The 19,451-nt window shown below is 51.9% G+C and overlaps 1 protein-coding gene across 1 annotated transcript in view; it reads left to right on the top strand.

Moving 5' to 3' along the window:
* Positions 1-19,451, top strand: part of DNHD1 (dynein heavy chain domain 1) — a 71,362-nt gene that overhangs the window by 36,850 nt on the left and 15,061 nt on the right. The window contains 17 exon segments of the mRNA XM_004717127.3: positions 1,018-1,175; positions 1,650-1,865; positions 1,867-2,167; positions 3,803-3,930; positions 4,035-4,233; positions 4,689-4,783; positions 5,375-5,582; positions 8,208-8,333; positions 8,609-8,706; positions 8,792-11,672; positions 11,872-12,052; positions 12,218-12,410; positions 12,876-13,164; positions 15,926-17,531; positions 17,720-17,928; positions 18,098-18,302; positions 18,378-18,480. Coding sequence (XP_004717184.3) covers positions 1,018-1,175; positions 1,650-1,865; positions 1,867-2,167; positions 3,803-3,930; positions 4,035-4,233; positions 4,689-4,783; positions 5,375-5,582; positions 8,208-8,333; positions 8,609-8,706; positions 8,792-11,672; positions 11,872-12,052; positions 12,218-12,410; positions 12,876-13,164; positions 15,926-17,531; positions 17,720-17,928; positions 18,098-18,302; positions 18,378-18,480 — 7,196 coding nt within the window.

Below are 19,451 nucleotides of genomic sequence, written 5' to 3'. Positions count from 1 at the left end.
ACTAATATGTTTCTTGGCATACTGTATCCTGTGTTTCTATACTGTGTTTCTATATATCCTGTATTTTACTGTTCTGTGCTTGCTGAAACCACCTCTGGACCAATGAGGTCATGATCAATGGCATGCCAGAATTTAGGTAGCATCATTTTTTCTTATTTTCAATGGCATATAAAAACAACGTGCTTCTCATAATTAGCGACATCTTAGATTTGACAAATTTCATATTGTTGTGATTCCTGACCTCTGAGGCGCAGGTAAGCACAGCCACAATGGGGAGGCTGGCACGAGACCAGGTAGTGTTTCGTTCTGTTGTGCATAGGGTCCCTGTGCACCTAACAATACCAACAAGGCAATACGATTACACATGTTGCCAAGGGCAGCTTCCAAGATTACCTTTTAGCCCCACACCTCCCTGGCAGCTTCTGTAATGCCTAAAATCCAAAGACAGATCATACTGTCCCTGGGGCATCTCTTCTACAAGAACATTGGTAAGTGAGATTCCCCAAACAGAAATCTTCTTCATTCTGCTATTCGTGAATTTGTCATTTTTATGACTTTGCCCATGCAAAGTCATATCTTATCTACTTGGCATGCCTTTATCCCGGTGAGCACTGACCGCTCAAGACATTCACCTTCAATGTCCCCATCTGTGAGGACAGCCTCCTGAAGCCTCTCCTCCTGGCACCAGATTGAGGTGCCCTGGGCCTTCGGAGAGTGTTTATCACACTGGTTTCTGGTAATCTGTTTGTTTGCTCATCCCTGCCATCCTATGATGAGCTTCTGAGGGCAGGGAGGCTTTCAGCCTCACCCCCTCGCTCTTGCCTTTCAGTACAGTACACATACATACCAGGTCACTGGATGCTGAACTGGAATCCGGTGAGCATTCAATGAGTGTCAGAATGAATTCATAGTCTGGCTTCCTTTTGAGCTCTGCTTCTCCTCTTGCTCCCAACATTATTTCTCTGTATTTCTTCTTGAGACATACCAGCTAATGCTCGGCCCCCCTCCTGTCTCCAGATTCCAAGCTGGACAAGATCAGGAATGACATTCTTGCGCAGTTGCAGGATGAGTGTCAGAGCCGCACTCAGCAGCTGATAGCTGAGCTCACGGACTTCATGAAGATCTTCCAAACCATCAACTCGGACATCCATGCCATTGCGCGGTGCTCCCAGAAGGTGGGCTTGCCCCATGCCCTTTGCTTCGCCATTCCAGGTCCACCCATCCCGCTCAGAACACACTCTCCTCAGGTCTTCCTTTGGTGCTCGATACTCCTAACAGGAGTTCGCTACGTGTTGGACCCTTGCAAACTCTCCCCCTGTTCACATGGCCCTCGGTTTCCTCATGTCAGGGGAAGGCCCTGCTGTGACGACTAAGAGCCTGTCCTGCTGCCAGAGCCATAGTCCTGCTCTCCCTGGCATGCAGTCACATAGAGACACAGTGCCCTGTCATCAGGGGGATGCTCTGGGGGGCAAAGAACCTTGCTACCTATCCAGAGGCCTGGCCAGATGGCCTCTGATCCCAGCTGGTTACAAGGCTCCTGCTGGGGTCTAGAGTCTCAAGAGAATGACCAAACCCCTCCCCATCCCCCACCAGACCAAAGTGGGATGCGGGGGTGTGGGGCTGCTGATCTCATCTGATAGTCCTTGCAGCTGAATGAGGCCAACGAGAAGAACACCGAACTGGAGGATCGAGTGGAATACACACGGTTACTCCACGAAGTCATCCGGAACCAATTTAACCTCTTCAGTGCTGAAAACGAGGCTCTGGATGTCTCGGTGAGAGGGCAATTCAGGGAGTCACCTATCTCCCCACCCCCACCCCTGCCCCTTCCCCATCTAGTTCCCCTCCCCAGAACGACATCCGCCTGACTGTCCTCTGCTTGCCCTGAAGCTGCTGGACACGTGGGAGGCATTTCAATTTGAGAAAAGCCAGGCCGCAGAGTTCCTACTCAGCAAGCGACATGCCATTGTGCCCAAGCTGCAGCAGCTGATGGCAGCGGCACTGGTGGAGCTGGACGTCCTGCTTGAGAAGGCCGTGTCCAGCCCCTTCATGGACCCCACGCAAGAGCAGAGGAGTATCGAATGCCAGCTCATCTCACTGGAGCGTCAGTTTCAGAGCACAGTCAGCCACCTCAGTGAACTGCGCCATGCCTATGCCACCTTCACTGGTACTGAGCACCCCCGCTTTCTCCCCTGGCTGCCTGAGACAGAGCCTTCCTCCCACTGAGGATTGGAACTCAGGATCTTGGGTCCCCGTGCAAGCCTCGGGAATCACTCATTTCTTTAGTCTCCTTCTTGAGGGAAAATTTCAGGATACAACCCTTCAGACCTCAGCTATGTCAGCTGGTGTACTAGAGTAAGGGACTCACAGTCTACCAGGGAAAGCAAAGAGTCTGTTGTTTTTTGCCCTAGTCAGTACTGTTCCACCAAAAGATACTTGCTCTTAATCCCCCAGTTTGCACTTATCTTTTCATGTGTCTGCAGCGATCTTACAGAGGGAGTTGTTTGTCCTATAGTTGATGTTGAGATCATTCCCATCAAAGAGTATATGGCTACCGAGCCGGGTCTTTTGAATTGAGACAAAGGGAGACTAGAGGAGCTTACATTTGCTGTCCTTTTAAAGTGTTGGGTCAGAGCTGTTGTAGTCTGTTGACCCTCTGTCTATTAACAGGCTAAGGCTGCCGGGATGGATGCTGTTCCCGAGCATGTTCTCCGCCCATCGAAGAGTTCAAACAAGTTAGGATGGCAGTCTTATAATGACAACCTTCAACCCAGTCCCATTTCTTTTGAGGACATTACAAGCCTCAGCATTATAATGATTATTCATAATAACTTACTTTTGACACCGATCTCACGGCCGATCATAAACCAGGAGACAGGGAATTCTCGCCCGAGGTCAACCCAACAGGGGACTGCTTATGTTCTTCTATGTGGGCTGGGCCTTTATTCCTTCGCATTTCACTGAGCTCTCCCTGGGCTGAGCGCTCTTCCCTTCAACACGGATCTCTGGTCTACCGTGTTTCTGGCAAGCTTCCTGGTCCATGTAGTCTGTCAATGAACTAATGTCAAAAATGCTTATACTCACAGATCATCCAATAGCTTGGTAAAGAAAGGCAAGTGATAAGCCTACAATATAACAAAAGTATGTAGGCTGTTAGAAAACAGTAAGTCACCTGGGGGAAAACTGAGTGCAGTAAGAAGGGTCCAAGGCAAAGGAGATAGATAGCACTTTTGAGCGAGGGGGCCTGGGTGGCCTCATTAAGGGGCTGTTTGGAGCAAAGACTTGACTTTGGTGAGGGATTTAGCTTTATAGTTTACAGTGTTCCAGAAAGAATGAACTGCCAGTCAAGGGCCCTTAGTAGGAGAGAGCACGATGCCCGGTGTATGTGAGCCACAAGAAAAAGACCGATGTAGCTGGAGTGGCCTGAGCTGGAGACTGAGAGAAGAGGACTGCTTCCCTTTCATGCTGTTCTCCTGGTCTTACCCACTTCCTTGGGATGGCCTGCAAAGACGAGGCTCTCTCCTTCCGTAAAGAACTCCTGTCTCGAAAACGCATGGGGGCAGGTCTTCTCCATCCTTTAGGGTCCCTGAGAGTTGAAACCAACGGAATGGCAGTGCTTTGGAGTAGAAGTGACCTTCCGTTTTCCTACTTTAGTTTTCCTTTACTCCATTTGCATATGGAACATGTTGGGCCCTCTGACCCCTCCTGCTGAACCCTCCCTTCTGCCATTCTGGGCTCTTCACTGACCACCCCCATCACGCCCCAGCACCTAGTCCCAGGCCTCAGCTAGCCTGTCCCACAGGGGATGAGACGCCTCTGCCCCTGCCGGCCTGTGGGACCCGTCCGATCGTGCAGCAGCAGCGTATCTGGCACTTGTACCGCATCATCTCAGAGCACATCAGCGAGTGGAAGTGCATGGCTTTTATCAAGGTGCTGACACCCTTCCTTGGAGCTCCTGCCTTGGGGGAGAAGGTCTGCATGGGTGGAGGTGGGGAGGGTCTCCCAACAAGAAGTGAGAAGCCTTCTACCTCTAGTTCAACTTTGCGATGGCCATGGAGAAGACACACACCTGGTTAACAGAGGTGACCCAGATGATCACAAGCTGGGAGCTGCAGAACCCAGTGCTACATTGCTGCCTGCACATGCTGGAGGAGTTCCGCAGCTACCTCCCACTGCTCATCAAGCTGAGCAGCCTGCAACTGCAGAACCCTCCCAGCCAATCCCTCCTGCGAGGTGGGTTTCCTTAGAGTCAGGGGAGGGGCATGGGGAATGATGTAACAGCTAGACCTTTGTCAGAACTGACTTCTCTGCTGCTCCTGACAAAAATGCCTCTTGTCCCTAGGCTGCTCCTTTCATCAGATACCGAACCTCTTTTCTTCCCTGGGGATCCATCCATTTCTAACCACCTCCACTGTGCTATAGGACCATCTCTTCTGACCTCATCTGACCTGACCTGGGCTTTGGGCTGGGGTCTTAGCTCTGGGCTCCAAAGTGTGCATAGGACTCTGGGTTCTGGGCTCTAGTTTTGCACTCTGAGATCTGCACTCAGTCTCAGTGAGGCTGGGTTGGTCTGGGCTCTGGGTCCCAGATCTGGATTCTGGGCTTGGGGTTAGGTCTGGTATCTGAGATATGGGTGGGCTCCTGCCAGCTAGGGGATGGGGTTCTGATGCTGTCCTCCCTGCCTCCAGCTTTAGGGCTGGGAAGTTTCATTAATCTGGACCTCCTAACATTGGGCCAGCTGATCAACTGTCCACTGCTGGAGTTTTCCGATCGAATCAACCAGGTGGGCTCACAGGAGGACCTGGAGGGATCCTATTCCAGGACTTGTTTGCTAAGCTCTAATTGAGCCAGTTAAAGGCCTAGCAGCCCCTTGAGACAAGGAAGCAGTGAATGTTGGCATGTAGAAGATGTGGGGAGGGGAGTGGCGGGGAGGTGTATGTGAAGTTAATGGCCTAGGTGCAGGGTGTGGGTATTCTTCTTAAGGCTCCAGAGGAGGGTTTGATATGTAGTTTCTGGAGGAGGGCAGTTCAGAACTTGTGGTCACACAGGAAGACAACGCCCCCACTCCTACCCCAAACACGTTTCCTTACCCTGTTGGAAAAGAGCACACATGACTGATGACTGTGTGTTCGGCTGGAGCTTTGGCAGAAGGTGGGCTTCCCAACTCTGGGGACAGCCTTGCTTCCAAGTAGTTAAGATGCCATTGACGTCATCTCTGAAGCCAGATGACTCCATGTTTCCTGCATTCCCAAGACCGATGCTCCTCTGAGCTCTGGGTCTTGACTTGTGCCCAGGCCCAATCCCTAAGTGCTAGTTCCTAGGATCTCCCTTAAGCCATTTCCCAGTCTTGGTTCCTGAGACCCAGCTCTTCCAGATCTGGCAGTGTGAAAATGATCGAATCCGTGCTCAAGACAGCCTACGGTCGCTGCAACGGTCCTGGGAAGCACGTCAGTTGCGGCTGCTCAACTTTATTCTGCGTGTACCCTACGAGCCCCCAGCTGCAGAGCGCTCCAAGAGGCAGGCTCTCCGCGGTCCCCAGTGGGATGTAATATGTCAGGATAGTGGCACCTTCATTCTCTCAGGTGAGCCTCAGGCCTGGCTGCTCTGTGAAAGCCTCCTGCTGGGGACCATTTGTATGCACTTCACCCACCACTATCTGTCCTTACTTGATAGCCTGAGACATTCGTCTGTTCTGACAGTGTCTTCCTATCTTGGGACGTTCCTCGCGTCCCAAATGCTCTCCCCACCCCCAAGTCCTTCAGCAAAGACTCTTCCCTTCCCTTTCTAAACACACTCAGACATCTCTCATGGTCAACTCTCCATCTTCAAGGCCCTGTCCTCTAGACTGTACCCTGAAGTCTGGTTTTATGTCCCACTCATTCATTCTCTCATCAAACTCACCTGCTTCCTCTGGGCCAAATAGAGGAGATTTTAAGGTTGACAAGACAGCAATCCTGCCTTCAGGAGTCCAGTGAAAGATAGGCAGTCCTAGAGAGCTAAGTGCATAATGGCGCACTTTATTCAGGGCAGTAAAGTTTCAGAGGATAAGGGAGAGCTCAGAGAGTCTTCCCTCCGGCAGAGGCCCTCGTGCTGACCTGGAAGGAGTAGGAGTTTGCCTAACTTGCATGGTAAGAGGGCACAGGAAGGCATATGCATAAGTACCAAGTGATATCATTGGGGAGTTGCCTACAGATGAGGAAATCGCTTCTCCAACCCAAATGAAACACAGCCAGTAATCCAGAAATTAAGTCAAACAGGTAAATCATAAACTATGGTGCATTCATGGCTTAAGAGTTTTATTTTAAAACATATAAATATGTATTTATGTGCTTTCAACTTAAGGTCAAGGCCTTGTCCTTGGAAGTGCCTCACTGCCTTTCTTGCCCAAATCAAACGGTTCACGCATTGTCTCCTGTTTCCACTTTCGGTTTCTATCAAATCAAGTAGCAATATGAAGACAACTGAAAGGTCCTGATGATTTCCCGATCGTTTGAAATTGACCTGCTCACACTTGCTTTCATAGCATGGCCTATAGGGTCACTATGGGTTGGCATCCACTCAAGGGCAATGGGTTTCGTTTTTTAATTCACCTTGACCAAAACTTTCATAGTTTCTATAGAAACAGCATCTCTTTCCCCATCCATCCATTTTTTCAGGGATTCATATTAATGTTAGACTAAATTCTGTAATTAAAATGATAACACCCACAGACAAGTTGGCAAGCTCACCCTGACAACTGCTGAGTATACATTTCAGCTAATGGGAGCAATAGTCTGTGTGTGTTCGAGAGACGAGCTTGAGATCTATGAATATCAGAATCATGACCCCCAAGATACCATGCGTTTTTTACTCGTGTGTGTGTGTGTGTGTGTGTGTGTGTGTGTGATTATTGTTGTTTTTTTAACTGTTGCAAAAACATACAACAAAACATTCTCCAATTCAACTTCATGGGTTTTTTTAATATACTTTGTTGACGGATGCAGCCTAGATCTAGGCTTAAATGAGACTCCCACCACCTCTTCACAACCTTTTCAAAATCAATGGACAATTTGGGGTTTGAGTATGCAGAAGAAACTGGAAGTACACTTTCTCAGAGAGCCACAGGGAGGATTGTGGGTTGTCACACACCCTTTTGAGAATAAGAGATATACCCTTTTGCTACCACACCTCGCAAAGAGTAAGTAAAGGGGATAGAGAGAGGGACCAGAGAAACACTGTTTCCAGGCAGTAGAGAAGTTCTTTCCCTTGAAGAGCAGGACACTAAGCATTTTCTTCCCAGGAGAGCTGTCTGGAGGAGCCCTGGTGGTGTAGTGAGTTACACGTTGGACTGGTATCCCCAAGGTCAGCAGTTCAAATCCACCACCTGCTCCATGGGAGAAAGATGAGGCTTTCTACTCCTGCACACAGTTACAGTCTCAGCAACCCACAGTACAGTTATACCCTGTCCCTTAGGATTGCTCAGTCTGAATCAACCCATTGGCAGTTAAAGGTTATTTTGGGGTGGTTGGTTGATTTGTTTTAAAGGACTGTTTGGGGAATCCTGCTTCTGTCTGAATTAATCTCTTTTCTTGCTTCTCTTCCAAGACATTTCACTCTAGTTAGGACTCAGTTTTAGCCTCAGTCTCCCCTGATGGGATAAATCTTTGAATAGCATAAGGCCAAGGCCTTGTCCTTGGAAGTTCCAACTGCTCATGCCCTTATGCCAAAACTATGGAAGAGGATTTGGCCCTCAGCCTTTCTCCCAGTGCTACTTTCATCTCAGAATGGGCTTTCTTCCTATAGAACAAGTAATGTAGGGGACTAGAATCCCTTCTTAAACTAGAGGTTCAAGTTCTTCAAATAACTTCAAATAAGTAGGTTTACCTAAGGATAAAGCCCAACACTCATAATATCTAAATGGGGGACTAATCAGGCTAGAAGCCTGATTGTAATGCATCGTGTGTGTGTGTGTGTGTGTGTGTGTGTGTGTGTGTGTGTGTGTGTGTTGTTTCAGTTGTCACTGCTCTACTCCAAAGCAGGGCTGCCTTGCCAGAAGCTTCGTGATTCCCAAAGGTAGAAAGGGCCTCTGGCCTCTGCCATTGCCTCCCCTGGAAGGGATCCCAGGTCACTTTGACTGCTCACTCCCCTTCTTCCTCCCCACTCCCCACCTTTGTCCTCACCCCATCTGACCACCAGCTCCACTCAGCCGGAGCCTCCTCTTTCTCCAGACTGCAGCAGCCTGCTGGACTCCATCCAGGAGAGTCTCCAGATGTTATTCAAGATCCTGGCCACCCAAAAGTCCGGTGATTTGCACAAAACAGCTCTAGACTGGATGACCATCATGCACAGCCTGGGTGAGCGCAGACTTCTAGGTGGGCTGATGGGTGGAAGCATCCCAGGGGGCATCAATGAGGGGGGGCGTATCTGAAAGACAAAGCAAAAGCCTCCCTCAAGACTAAGTCTTGGAAGGAGGGAACCAGGTGTTTCCTGTGGAGCCAGAATTACGTGGCTGGGTTGGTGGCCCACCTCCACGCCCCCACTCCCAAGAGTTCACAGCAAGAGCAAGCTGTGCCCTTTGTGGACGCCCAAACACTGGTGTCTCGTCCAAAATCCCTCTGCCTGCTCCCAGGTGCCCTGCTAGAGGTGTGGGGGACCTTCCAGCAGAAGTGGATTTTTCTGAATAAAGTTCTGCATGAGATGAAGATCCAGTTTCCCACCTCTGAAATGGTAGGGGGCCCGGGGAGAAAGGGTGGGCACTGCTCCCGGATGACTAGTGGGGAAGCTGCCACTTCCTGTGCGCCTTGCCTTCCAGAACGCTCGCTTCAAGGTCATGGATGACCGGTATCGGACCCTGATGAAGATCTCCGTGGAGGACCCGCTGGTCCTGTCCCTTATAGTGCCCAGTGCTAAGCGGAGCCCTCACTTCCAGGGGCAGCAGCTGCAACAACTGCTGCACGCAGGCTCGGTGGAGCTCGAGGGGATCATCGTGATGCTGGAGGGTGTGCTCTACAGGGTGCGTGCTCGCTTTCCCCGCTTCTTCTTCCTGAGTGACAGTGAGCTGGTGGCCCTTCTTGCTGCCCCACTCGAGACATGCGAAGCCCAGAAATGGGCACATCGTTGCTTTCCTCATGTGCTTGCTGTGCGCTTCCAGGCCAGCCCAATGGATGAGAAGGAAAACAAGGATGAGCCGGAGCCGAGCGCAAGCATGCCCGCGCCGGTGGAAGCACTGGCCGTGCTCGGAGCAGGGGGGGAGGAGGTGAAGTTGCAGGAACCCCTTCCTCTGCATCCTGATCTCTCCAAGTGGCTGGCCTCTTTGGGGACATCTCTGCGCATGGTCCTGGTCTCCATGCTGCAGGACTGTGTGGCCACCCACCTCACTCAGGGCCCGCCCCCAGAGTTCTCCCAACAGCTGCCTCCTCAAAACCAGCCAGTCTTGTACCAGCATATCTTACACTGGCTGGCTCTAGCCCAGACCTTCCCTTGGCAGTGTGTGCTGGTGGCAGAGCAGGTGGTGTGGCGGGCGGAGATGGAGGAGGCGCTGCTTGAAGGGAGCACCCTGGCCATGTTCCCCGTGCAAATGCGCAAGCTGGAGGTACTAGTGCACTTTCTGCGAGCCCAAAGGGTCCGCCTGGGTGGGCAGCCCCTGCCCTCTGTCCACCAGGCCAGCCTGCTCAGTGCCCTCCTGGTCTTGACTGTGAGCCACCGGGACATAGCACAGCTGCTGCGGCAGCATGACGTCAGTGATCTGAGAGACTTCCACTGGGCCCGCCAGCTCAAGTACCACCTGGGTTCCTCTCACATGACCAGGAGTCCCCTGCAGAGACTCAGGACTATCAGTAAGTCTGCCGGACCCTCTCAGCCACCAGCTCCCTGCTGGATAGAAGTGCTGGGCCGCTCCTTCCAGTATAATTATGAGTACCTGGGCCCCAGGCTGAAGCTGCTACCCACCCTGCTGCCTGAGCGGCCAGCCCTGGTGCTGCTACTGGCCCTCGAGGAGGTGGCTTGCGGCACTCTACTGGGCCCTGATGGTGTGGGCAAGACAACTGTGGTGACCAACCTGGCACGGGCCCTAGGTCGCTATCTGGTGATACTGCCCTGCTTGTCTAGGATAGAGGTCCCAAGCCTGAGCAACTACTTGAATGGTGCCCTCCAGGCTGGTGCCTGGCTGATGTTGAAGGCTGCTGAGCACCTGCCCCCAGGTTTGCTCTCTGCCCTGGGCCAGCGCCTAGCGGAACTACGCCGTCTGTATGCCCCGCTATACCAGGAGGCTTCGCAAAACACCAGCACCATCGACCCCACCCAGCCTCTGCAACTCGGCACAGGCTTCTTTGAAAACCACCATGTGAACATTCGCCTTGGCTACGGCTGTCTCCTGACACTGCGTGCCTTGAGCCCTACGGTGCCCGCCAACTTGCGCCTGCTGTTGCGGCCTGTGGCGTTGGCCCTGCCTGACCTGTACCACATAGCAGAGATGACCCTGCAGAGTGCAGGGATTCGAGACCCCTCCCGCATGGCCACCCGCCTCTCCAAATTCTTCTCCCTTGAGCGTGAGCTGGTGCCTGGGCCCCTGCCCTGCCGCCTGCCTTTGCTCAAGCAGATACTGGAAGATACAATCCAGAGACTAAACGTGACCCTGGAGGCACCCAAGCAACCCCGCATCGCTGCTACGGATGAGGGGTTGCTGCTGCAGGCCCTGCTGCATTCACAGCTGTTCAGCAGCCCCAACGAGCCCCACCTGCACAAGCTCCGCGAGCTGCTCTGTGGGCTCTTCCCGGGGGCCAGCCAAGTGCTCGCAGAGCCAGCGACGCTGAGGCTGACGAGGCCACTGATAACAGAGGAGCTGCAGCAGGCAGGACTGCATCCCAGCCCTGGCATTTTGGGGTCTGTGGAGCAGCTGAGCCAGGCTCTGAACTCGACCTCAGGCATTCTGCTCCTGGGCCCTGCGGGCAGTGGCAAGACCACTTGTTGGCACAGCTTATTTAAGATCCAGAACCAACTGCCAGCCAAGGAGAATGTATCAACCCAGGGTTGCCAGATGGTGGAAATTATCAACCTATACCCCAGTGTCCTCAGCCCCCAGGAGTTCCTGGGATGGCTCGAGGGTCCCTGCTGGCACCACGGTGTCTTTCCCAGGCTGCTTCGTGTGGGCACGCAGTGCAAGTACAGGGACTTGAGGAAGCTCGGGCTAGAACCTGGGGGCACCCAGCACTGGGTTGTATGTGATGGGGCACCCAGTGCTGCTTGGTTGGACCCCATCATCTACCTTCTCAGTGATCCCCCCAAGCTTAGCCTCCCCAATGGCCAGGAGATACTCCGCCCCCCAGACACCTTTTTCTTGATGGAGGTGGCAGATGCCACAGACATGTCTCCCACGGTGGTGGGTCGCTGTGCTCTGGTCTGGTGTGGTGGGGAGCATACTTGGGAGAGTATGCTTAGTGTCCTGATGAAGGCCCTGCCCCAGGAGTACCGCCTGCAGCACCAGTCAGTCACTCAGCTCAACCACTTGGCTGAAGTGCTAGTGCCTGCCACGTTCCAATTCCTCGTCCACCGAGGGGCTGGCTCTGTGCTGCAGGTCCATGGGCAGCAGGCTGTCTGCCCAGGAGTGGCAGAAGTCACGAGCCTGGCCCGTATCTTTCGTGCTCTGCTTGACCCCTACCTGCACCTAGAGGAGAAGGAGAAGACACGTGACTCAGGTAGGGTGAGGGACGGGCTGATTTGAGAGAGGGCAGCAAAGCTATGGGGCCTGGAGGATAGCTGGGGTGAGCTGGAGACTAGAACATGGATTCTTGAGTGGACCTGGACCCAGGGACTGAAGAGGAGGAGAAGTGACTCAACAGACCTCTCCTCTTCTCCATCTACATTCTTCTATTCTAGTGATGGGGACCTTGCAAGGGGAGCTCAGCAGTAGTGAACCTATGTCTGGGAGTTTCCGGTACTCAAAAAACAGCTCTCTAAGCAACTTGTTCCAGATGGACGGCAAGGATGTGCGGAGTAAACAGAGGGAGCACCTGCTGGCAGTCAACAGCTTTCTGTATGCTCTGATCTGGGGGTTTGGAGGACTCCTCCCTTCCAGGTGCTCACACAGGGGTGTGGGATGGGGGATGAGGAGGGCTGAAAGACACTGGCATGTGGGAGTCAAAACCTAGGTGACATCACTGTTGGGGTACAGTGGAGTATGGGGGCGTATCCTAAATGGAACTGTTATAACTGACACTTGCCTGTTTGTCCATCTGAGCAGGTTCTGGCCCCTCTTCGACACCTTTCTGAGGGACACTATTAAGAGCATCCCCAACTACCCCGAGCTACCACAGGCAGCCTCACTGTTTGATCTCTATGTGTGTCCTGAGGATGGGACCTTGGTTCCCTTCAATGGTCAGTACCTGAGCAGCCGCATCAAAGGAACTCCAGCCACCTTCAACCTTTCTCCTCAGGTGTGGGCATGGCGGAGCACTCACTAGGGTTGGGGTTGAAGGAGCTATTTTCAGAGGAGTCCATGTTCTTGGCCCAGCTGAGGCCCACTCCTCCCAGGCTTTGAATAGCTTCCACAATCATAGGGAAAGCCTTCTGCAAACCAGCTTTAAAGCAAGTCCCCTAGAGCAGGGGTCCTCAAACTACAGCCCGTGGGCCACATACGGCCTGCTGTGGACATTTATCCGGCCCGCTGTGTGTTTTTGCCCCGTTTTGTTTTTTACTTCAAGATGTGTGCAGAGGTGCATAGGAATTTGTTCATAGTTGGGTTTTTTTAAACTATAGTTTGGCCCTCCAATGGGTCTGAGGGACAGTGAACTGGCCCCCTGTTTAAAAAGTTTGAGGACCCCTGCCTTAGAGCTTGACTTTCAGCTAGATGAGCATCTTCAGCTGTGGCTGCCTCAGTAAGCCCTGCTCCTGTTCTGCAGATGGAACGGCTCTTGTATTTAGTGGACTTGCTTCTGCCAAGAGGACAGCCAGTGCTCATGGCTGGAGAGGCAGCATCGGGCAAGTCAGCCTTTGTGGAGGTCCTGGTGGAGCCCAATCACCCCTACACGTGCATCCTCATCAACCCGATCTTCACTTCCACCCACCTGCGCCTCCTGCTGAGTCGAGGAGCACAGGGCCAAGCACAAACCTGCACATGGACCGGGCATTTCCAGGATCCTAAAGGCTCCCTCCTCTTCCTGCTGGAGGACCTACACCTGGCAGCTTCTGGTGAGGCGCTGGGAAGAGGGAAGGAGGAAAGTTCTGCCATTTCCTGAGATTGGAAAATCCTTCCAATAGATGACTCTGGATCTCCCTTTAGTGCCCAGTGTGTGGTGTCTTCTCATTCTACATGAGTTCCCTAAGCAATCACACACCCACACTTAGAACTTCCTTTACCCTCGCTGTGCTCCCACTGCTAAGGCTTTACCTCCAACCAGAATTCCTCTTCTAAACAGAAGATGTGTTTGTCCATCAATATAGTAGACATCACAGACTCAACTATGAACTCATCATCTCCCCCCAAAAAACCCTGCCCCCTGTGTCCTCTCAACTTCGCCAGAATCTTGTTGGCATCTCCCACCCTCATCAGTGTCTGCTCACCGTGTCTCTCGATTCTCCCTCCTAAATGTCCCTCAGACCTTTCTGCATCTCATCTTTCCATCTTCCCTCACCCACAGGACCGTTCCCTGGGAACTTGGCCAAACGTTCTCATGACGCATTTTGTGACAAGGCCTTTTATTGCTTCTTACCCTGTGTCTGTTAGCCTGTGATAAACCATGATTTCATACTTCTACGCTCACTTGCCTGCGCCTCCTGCCACACTCAGCTTCATGAAAACAGGGATTCTTTTTTTAATCATTTTATTGGGGGCTCATACAGCTCTCATCACAATCCGTACACCCATCCATTGTGTCAGGCACATTTCAACTTTGTTACCATCATCATTCTCAAAACATGTTCCTTCTACTTATCAGCTCCTCATTTTTTGGTATCAGCTCCTCATTTTTTCCCTCCTTCCCTCCCCTCCCTCAAGAGGGATAACTTATACTGCTTTTTCATGTCTTATACTAACTGATGTCTCCCTTCACCCACTCTTCTGTTGTCCATCCCCCAGGGAGGAGGTTATATGTAGATCCTTGTGATCGGTTGCCCCTTTCTACCCCACCTTCCCTCCACCCTCCTGGTATCACTATCATTATTGGTCCTGGGGGGTTTCTCTGTCCTGGATTCCCTGTGTTTCCAGCTCTTATCTGTACCCGTGTACATGCTCTGGTCTAGGTGGATTTGGGGTCATGATAGTGGCATGGGGGGTGGGGGGGGGTGAGGGCAGGGAAGGAGGCATTAAAGAACTAGAGGAAAGTTGTGTGTTTCCTCGGAGAACAGGGATTCTTGTTGTGAGTTGCCCTCGAGTTAATTCGGACACAAGCCCCCTCAAGTGTGCAGAACAGAACTGCCCCCAAAGCTTTTCAAGGCTGTGAAGCAGATTTCAAGGACTGTCTGTAAAGGCACCCCTGGGCGGGTTCAAACTGCCAACCTTTATGCCATGAGCCATGTGCTTCACCACTTAAGCCCCCCAGGGACCCCTGAGACCAGGAATATGTCTCATTTCTTGTAAGTGCTCCATAAGAGTTTGTAGAAGAAGAGAAAGGCAAGGGGAGCAGCGAGGGAGAGACTGTTGATAGCCTGAAGGTTAAAATTTATAAGTGGTACACCTCTCCACGATGACAAGTTCAGACTATGGCTATGCACGCAGTGGGAATCAAGGAAGTCAGTGGACTGAGGCATTGTCCAGTAAGATAGTGAAGTCTCTTAGAGGAAATAGAAAAGTTGAGCTAGGTTGTAAACATGCTTACTAATAGCAAGTACAATTAACTAAGTACTTACTGTGCTACATGCTATATGTACTCTTTCTTCAAAAGGCCTAGTAAGATGGAGATTTGATATGATTATCTTTGGATGGAAAAACAGAGACCGGGAATTAAAAGTTATTACCACCTTGAGACTGTATATTACACCTACTAGAAATATTGTCATTTAAAAGACTGACAATAACAGGTATTTTCAAAGATGTGGTGCAATGGAAACTCACACATCGCTAGTGGACGTATCAAGGAAGAAGCGTGGCAGTCTCTTATTAAATATACACTTGTTCCATAGGGTCCACCAAGTGAAATGCAGACACACATGTCCTCAAATAAACTTCTACATGAATGCTCACAGTAGCATTATTCAGCAGAGCAAAAACCTGGAAACAGCATACATGTCCATTAATATGTCGCTGCATCTACCACTCCCCTAATGGAACACTACCCAGCAATAGAACGAGCTACTTCGACAACAGCATGGCTGAATCTCAAAAAACAACCACCACCACCACCACGCTAAGTGAAAGAAGGCAGACAGACAGCATGAAGTTCTAGGACAGACCAGGCAGTGGGCTGTGGTAATGGAGACTGGGTTTGCCTGCAGTGATGGTGGCAGGGGCATCAGCTGCACGGGGGCATGCAGAAACTTGCTGGAATCGTCAGCATGTTTACATATTGTCAGGAGTAGTAGCTACACAGGTGCTTACATTTGTCAGAACTCAAAATGTGTATGTCTTATGTAAACCACATCTTGATTAAGTGGATTTTAAAAAAACGTGTCTCACTCTCTTCGAGTGGCAATTCATTTTTTTGACCCCCTATTGTGATCTGGTGTGGCTCGCATCTCTCTCAGTTTCCAAACCTTCCTAGTCTTCACCCTTCAGTTAGTGAATACATTTGGTCATGGAAGTAGGAGGTGCGGCGAGTCCAGAGAAGAGTGTATACTCGATTTTAGGCAAAGAACCATGTACTCGCATAGGAGCAAGGCTCAACACGTCAAATGTACACGATCCCTTCAGAACCCTGCGTGTGCTGGAAGTAGACCTAGGGAGCTGGGGAGAGGACGTAGAGGGCCCCGGGGACACTCTCCTCCCATGCTCACGGTTATTTTCCATGTCCTACAGACCCAGAGAAGAGCTGCCAACCAGTGTTGGAGGTGCTGCGCCAGGCCCTCCATGGCACTGTGTATGCTCATAGGACCTTGGAACTGCAGACGATGCAGCAGCCAACAGTCAACTTCTTTGCTACGGCCACAGTGCCAGGCTACAGTGAGCGCCCACTGTGCCCACGCCTCTTCCGACTCTTCACAGTGCTGGCCCTGAGTAACATGACTAAGGCAACCCTGCTCAGCAGGCATGCCCCAAGCATTCAGGCCTGGCTCGAACGCTTCCCCTCTGTGGACCTAGAGGGGCTTCTGGCAGGAGTCCTGATTCAGATCTCAATGGATGCTTGGGAGGCTGTGTGTAGCTGCTTCATGCCTTCGCCCCTCCACCCACACTACCACTTCTCCCTGCACTTGGTAAACCACCTCCTCAATAGCCTCCAGCTGCTGCCAACCAGGATGGGCTCCCGAGGTTTCCTGGACTGTCATAATCACCAGGCGCGCTTGCACCGGGTGTCAGGCTTCCGAGGCACCCGTCTGACCACCATGATGGCCACACGCAACCTGATGCGCTTCTGGCTGCATGAGGCACAGAGGACCTTTTGTGACCGACTGGACAGCCCTAAAGAACGTTCCCATTGTGCTAAGCTCCTCTTAGAAGTGGCTCAGAGTGCCTTCTGCTGGAGGGCAGAGGACCAGAACCCGGTCAAGGGCTGTGTGAATGAAAAAGAGGAGGAAAAGGTGCCTGAAGTGGAATCCGACAGGGAGTTGGCCCAGTGGGGGGACTCGAGCAACAGCAGCAGTGAGAGTGAGGAGGAAGGGGACCATTATGCCCTCCACGTCCCCACGGGCTCACACTGCAGTAGTCCCAGTGTGAAACCCTCCGGGACACCGACCAATGCTGACAACCTGGAGAGCACACATCAGAGGGCAAGCAAGGAGGACGTCCCTGTGCTCTCTAGCTTAAAACTCCCGACCAAGAGATCCAGGAGTTTATGGCAGAAGATAACCCGGATGGACATGGTTACACCCTTGTTGCTACCAGTGCTGCTACTCCATCCCCAGGAAAAGCCCTCTGACCTGATCTTTAGTCAGGAACTGACATTGGGTTCCACGTTGGAGAACCCTAACTTATACCTGGAGCGACAGTGGGCAAGTCTGGAAAAGCAGCTAGCCTCCTCAGCTGCTCAGCTGAAAATGAAGCCCCAGCTTGCCGTGTGTCGGACCATGACCCAGCACGTGGCCCGCCTTGTCCGGGCTTTGGCCAGGCCCCGGCAGCATGGCCTGTTACTCTCCAGGGCTCCAAGTACTGGGCGCCATATGGCCATCACTTTGGCTGCTAATATTTGTCAGGCCCACCTCTTCCATCTGCCAACTGGATCAGAAGAGGCCGTTCTCCAGTGTTTAAGGGATGCTAGCTGGCATGCTGGCGTGTTAAACAAGCAAGTAGTCCTGTTGGTGCCGGAGGGAGTGGATGTCACCACCTTTCAGCGCCTGCTGGCCCTGGCCACCTCGGGCAGTTTCCCTGACCAGTACACAGAGGCAGAGCTAGACGCCCTTGAGGAACAGTTCCCCAAAGAAAACCTTGGTGTCAAACAGAATATCAAGAAGGAAATGGTGTTACAGAGGTGAGGCCAAGGATTGCCATGCCAGGGACTGTTTGGCTCTCGCTCCAGCCTGGCCCAAAGGTCCTGAGGCTATCTAGGGGCTATGGTCGGGGTACAAAAGATGAGGAGCTAAGGGGCTGGGTTTTGACTGGGGCCTGGATGGGCAAACAGAGGGAAAGGGAAAGAGCATCTGAGCTTCTGGCCCACAGGTTCTACCAGCAAGTATGCAACCAACTGCACCTGTTCTTCCTGATCAGAGTTGACCCGGCCCACAACCAGCTGCCTTTCACCCTATTCCTGAGGCTCCTCCAATTGGCAGTTGCCAGCATCGATCACTATGAACCTTGGGAGCAAGCTGACTTGCTCAGTGTGGCCCAACACCACCTGGAGGGTGTTCAGAGTGTACCCCTTGGTGACGGTGAGTCCCCTTGACCTGTTCCTGCCACTTGTCTCGATCAGGTCCTGATGGGAAGTATTAGCTTGGCTCGTCTCTTTCTTGCGCTCCTTCCTGAGCTAGGAGAGCTTCCCCTTCTTTTCCCCACTCCCTTACAAACAGCCAAGCCAGGGTGAGGTTCTGCTTTCTGCAGGTTCTTCGAACTGCCCGGATCTCCAGGCCTCCATTACCAATGTGTCCCAAGTCACGGCTCTCATTCACCTTTCGGCTGCCAGCTACCTTGAACACCTGGGCCCTGCACTGTCACTTGCCACCCCTAAGACCTACCTAGACTTCCTGAACACCTTCCTGCAGCTGCAGCACCAGATGGCCTTGCAGATGAGAAATGAGGTCCAGCGGTGAGTGGCCTCATTCCGTGCAGCGCTCCTTCGTCTGTTCCCTTGGTTCCACTCACTGACACATTGTATCTCCAGGATCCAGAAGGCCGTGGAGAACCTGAAATTGCTGATTGAACACCACAGTGCCCGTTCCAACCTGGCCTTCCACTTGGAACAGCAGCTGAAAACTTCCCGCAAGGTTAGGGCAAGAAGACTGTGAGTCATATATGAAGAATGGGGTCACACAGGCGCTCAAAGGGCACCATCTAGACGAAACCCAAGTTCTTGTCTCTTGTCTCTCTACTCCCCCACCTCCCCCACATCATCCCCAGGGGTCTCTGAAATCCCTGCTGCCTCTTCCTTCAGAGCTCAACCGCAGTTTCCCTGGAACAGCGGAGACAGACTGACTCTTACCTGAACACACGAAACCCAGTGTCTGCTTCTGTGTGTCCCTAGTGCCTCTTCAGTGTGCTCCCCAAGTTCCCTCTGGAACCCTGTTTAGGAAGAAACATTTTCGTGGTTACCGCTTCTGCTTGTTCTTTTCTTGCCGCCATTCTCTGTCACTGTTAGCTTGCTCACTTCCTGTAGAGATGCTCTTTTCCCATACTGCTTTGCCACTGGAGCCATTCCTTCCACGAAACCACCAGAAACATAAGGCTGTTGTATCGAGAGAGGAGATGTGGATGGGTGATGGTGGCAGGGGACAATTAACATGAAGTAGATGTAAACGGCACACTCGGCATCCATATCCGGAATTGCCTCCTTACCAGGGCATTTCCCAGCCCCCAACGCTCCCCTTCCCCTCTCATCTCCCTAACCCCTGCTCCGGAGTGCTGTGCAGCACACAATTTCTGCCTTAGTGCTCTACAAACTTGATGCCCACGCAATTGATTTCCCTAGCTCAAATCTTGCATGTGAGATAAAGTCTCTCCATCCTCGCTGCTAACGAGCATTCTGGGTACACTTCTTGCAACACAGCTTTGTTCGTCTTCGGTATTCTTCACTAACACCATAACGCCATAATTCAAAGTCATTCATTCGTTTTCAGTCGTTCTTATTCATTTCCCAACTTTGGTATGCATATGATGTGATTGAAAATACCATAGCTTGCGTCAGGGACACCTTAGTCTTCAAAGTGACTTCTTTCCATTTTAACATTGTAAGGAGGTC

This window comes from Echinops telfairi, unplaced genomic scaffold (assembly GCF_000313985.2).
Source record: "Echinops telfairi isolate 266 unplaced genomic scaffold, ASM31398v2 ScPeMD7_41;HRSCAF=154, whole genome shotgun sequence".
In the NCBI taxonomy this organism is placed as follows: domain Eukaryota; kingdom Metazoa; phylum Chordata; class Mammalia; order Afrosoricida; family Tenrecidae; genus Echinops; species Echinops telfairi.
This window is presented reverse-complemented; position numbering and strand designations above follow the sequence as displayed.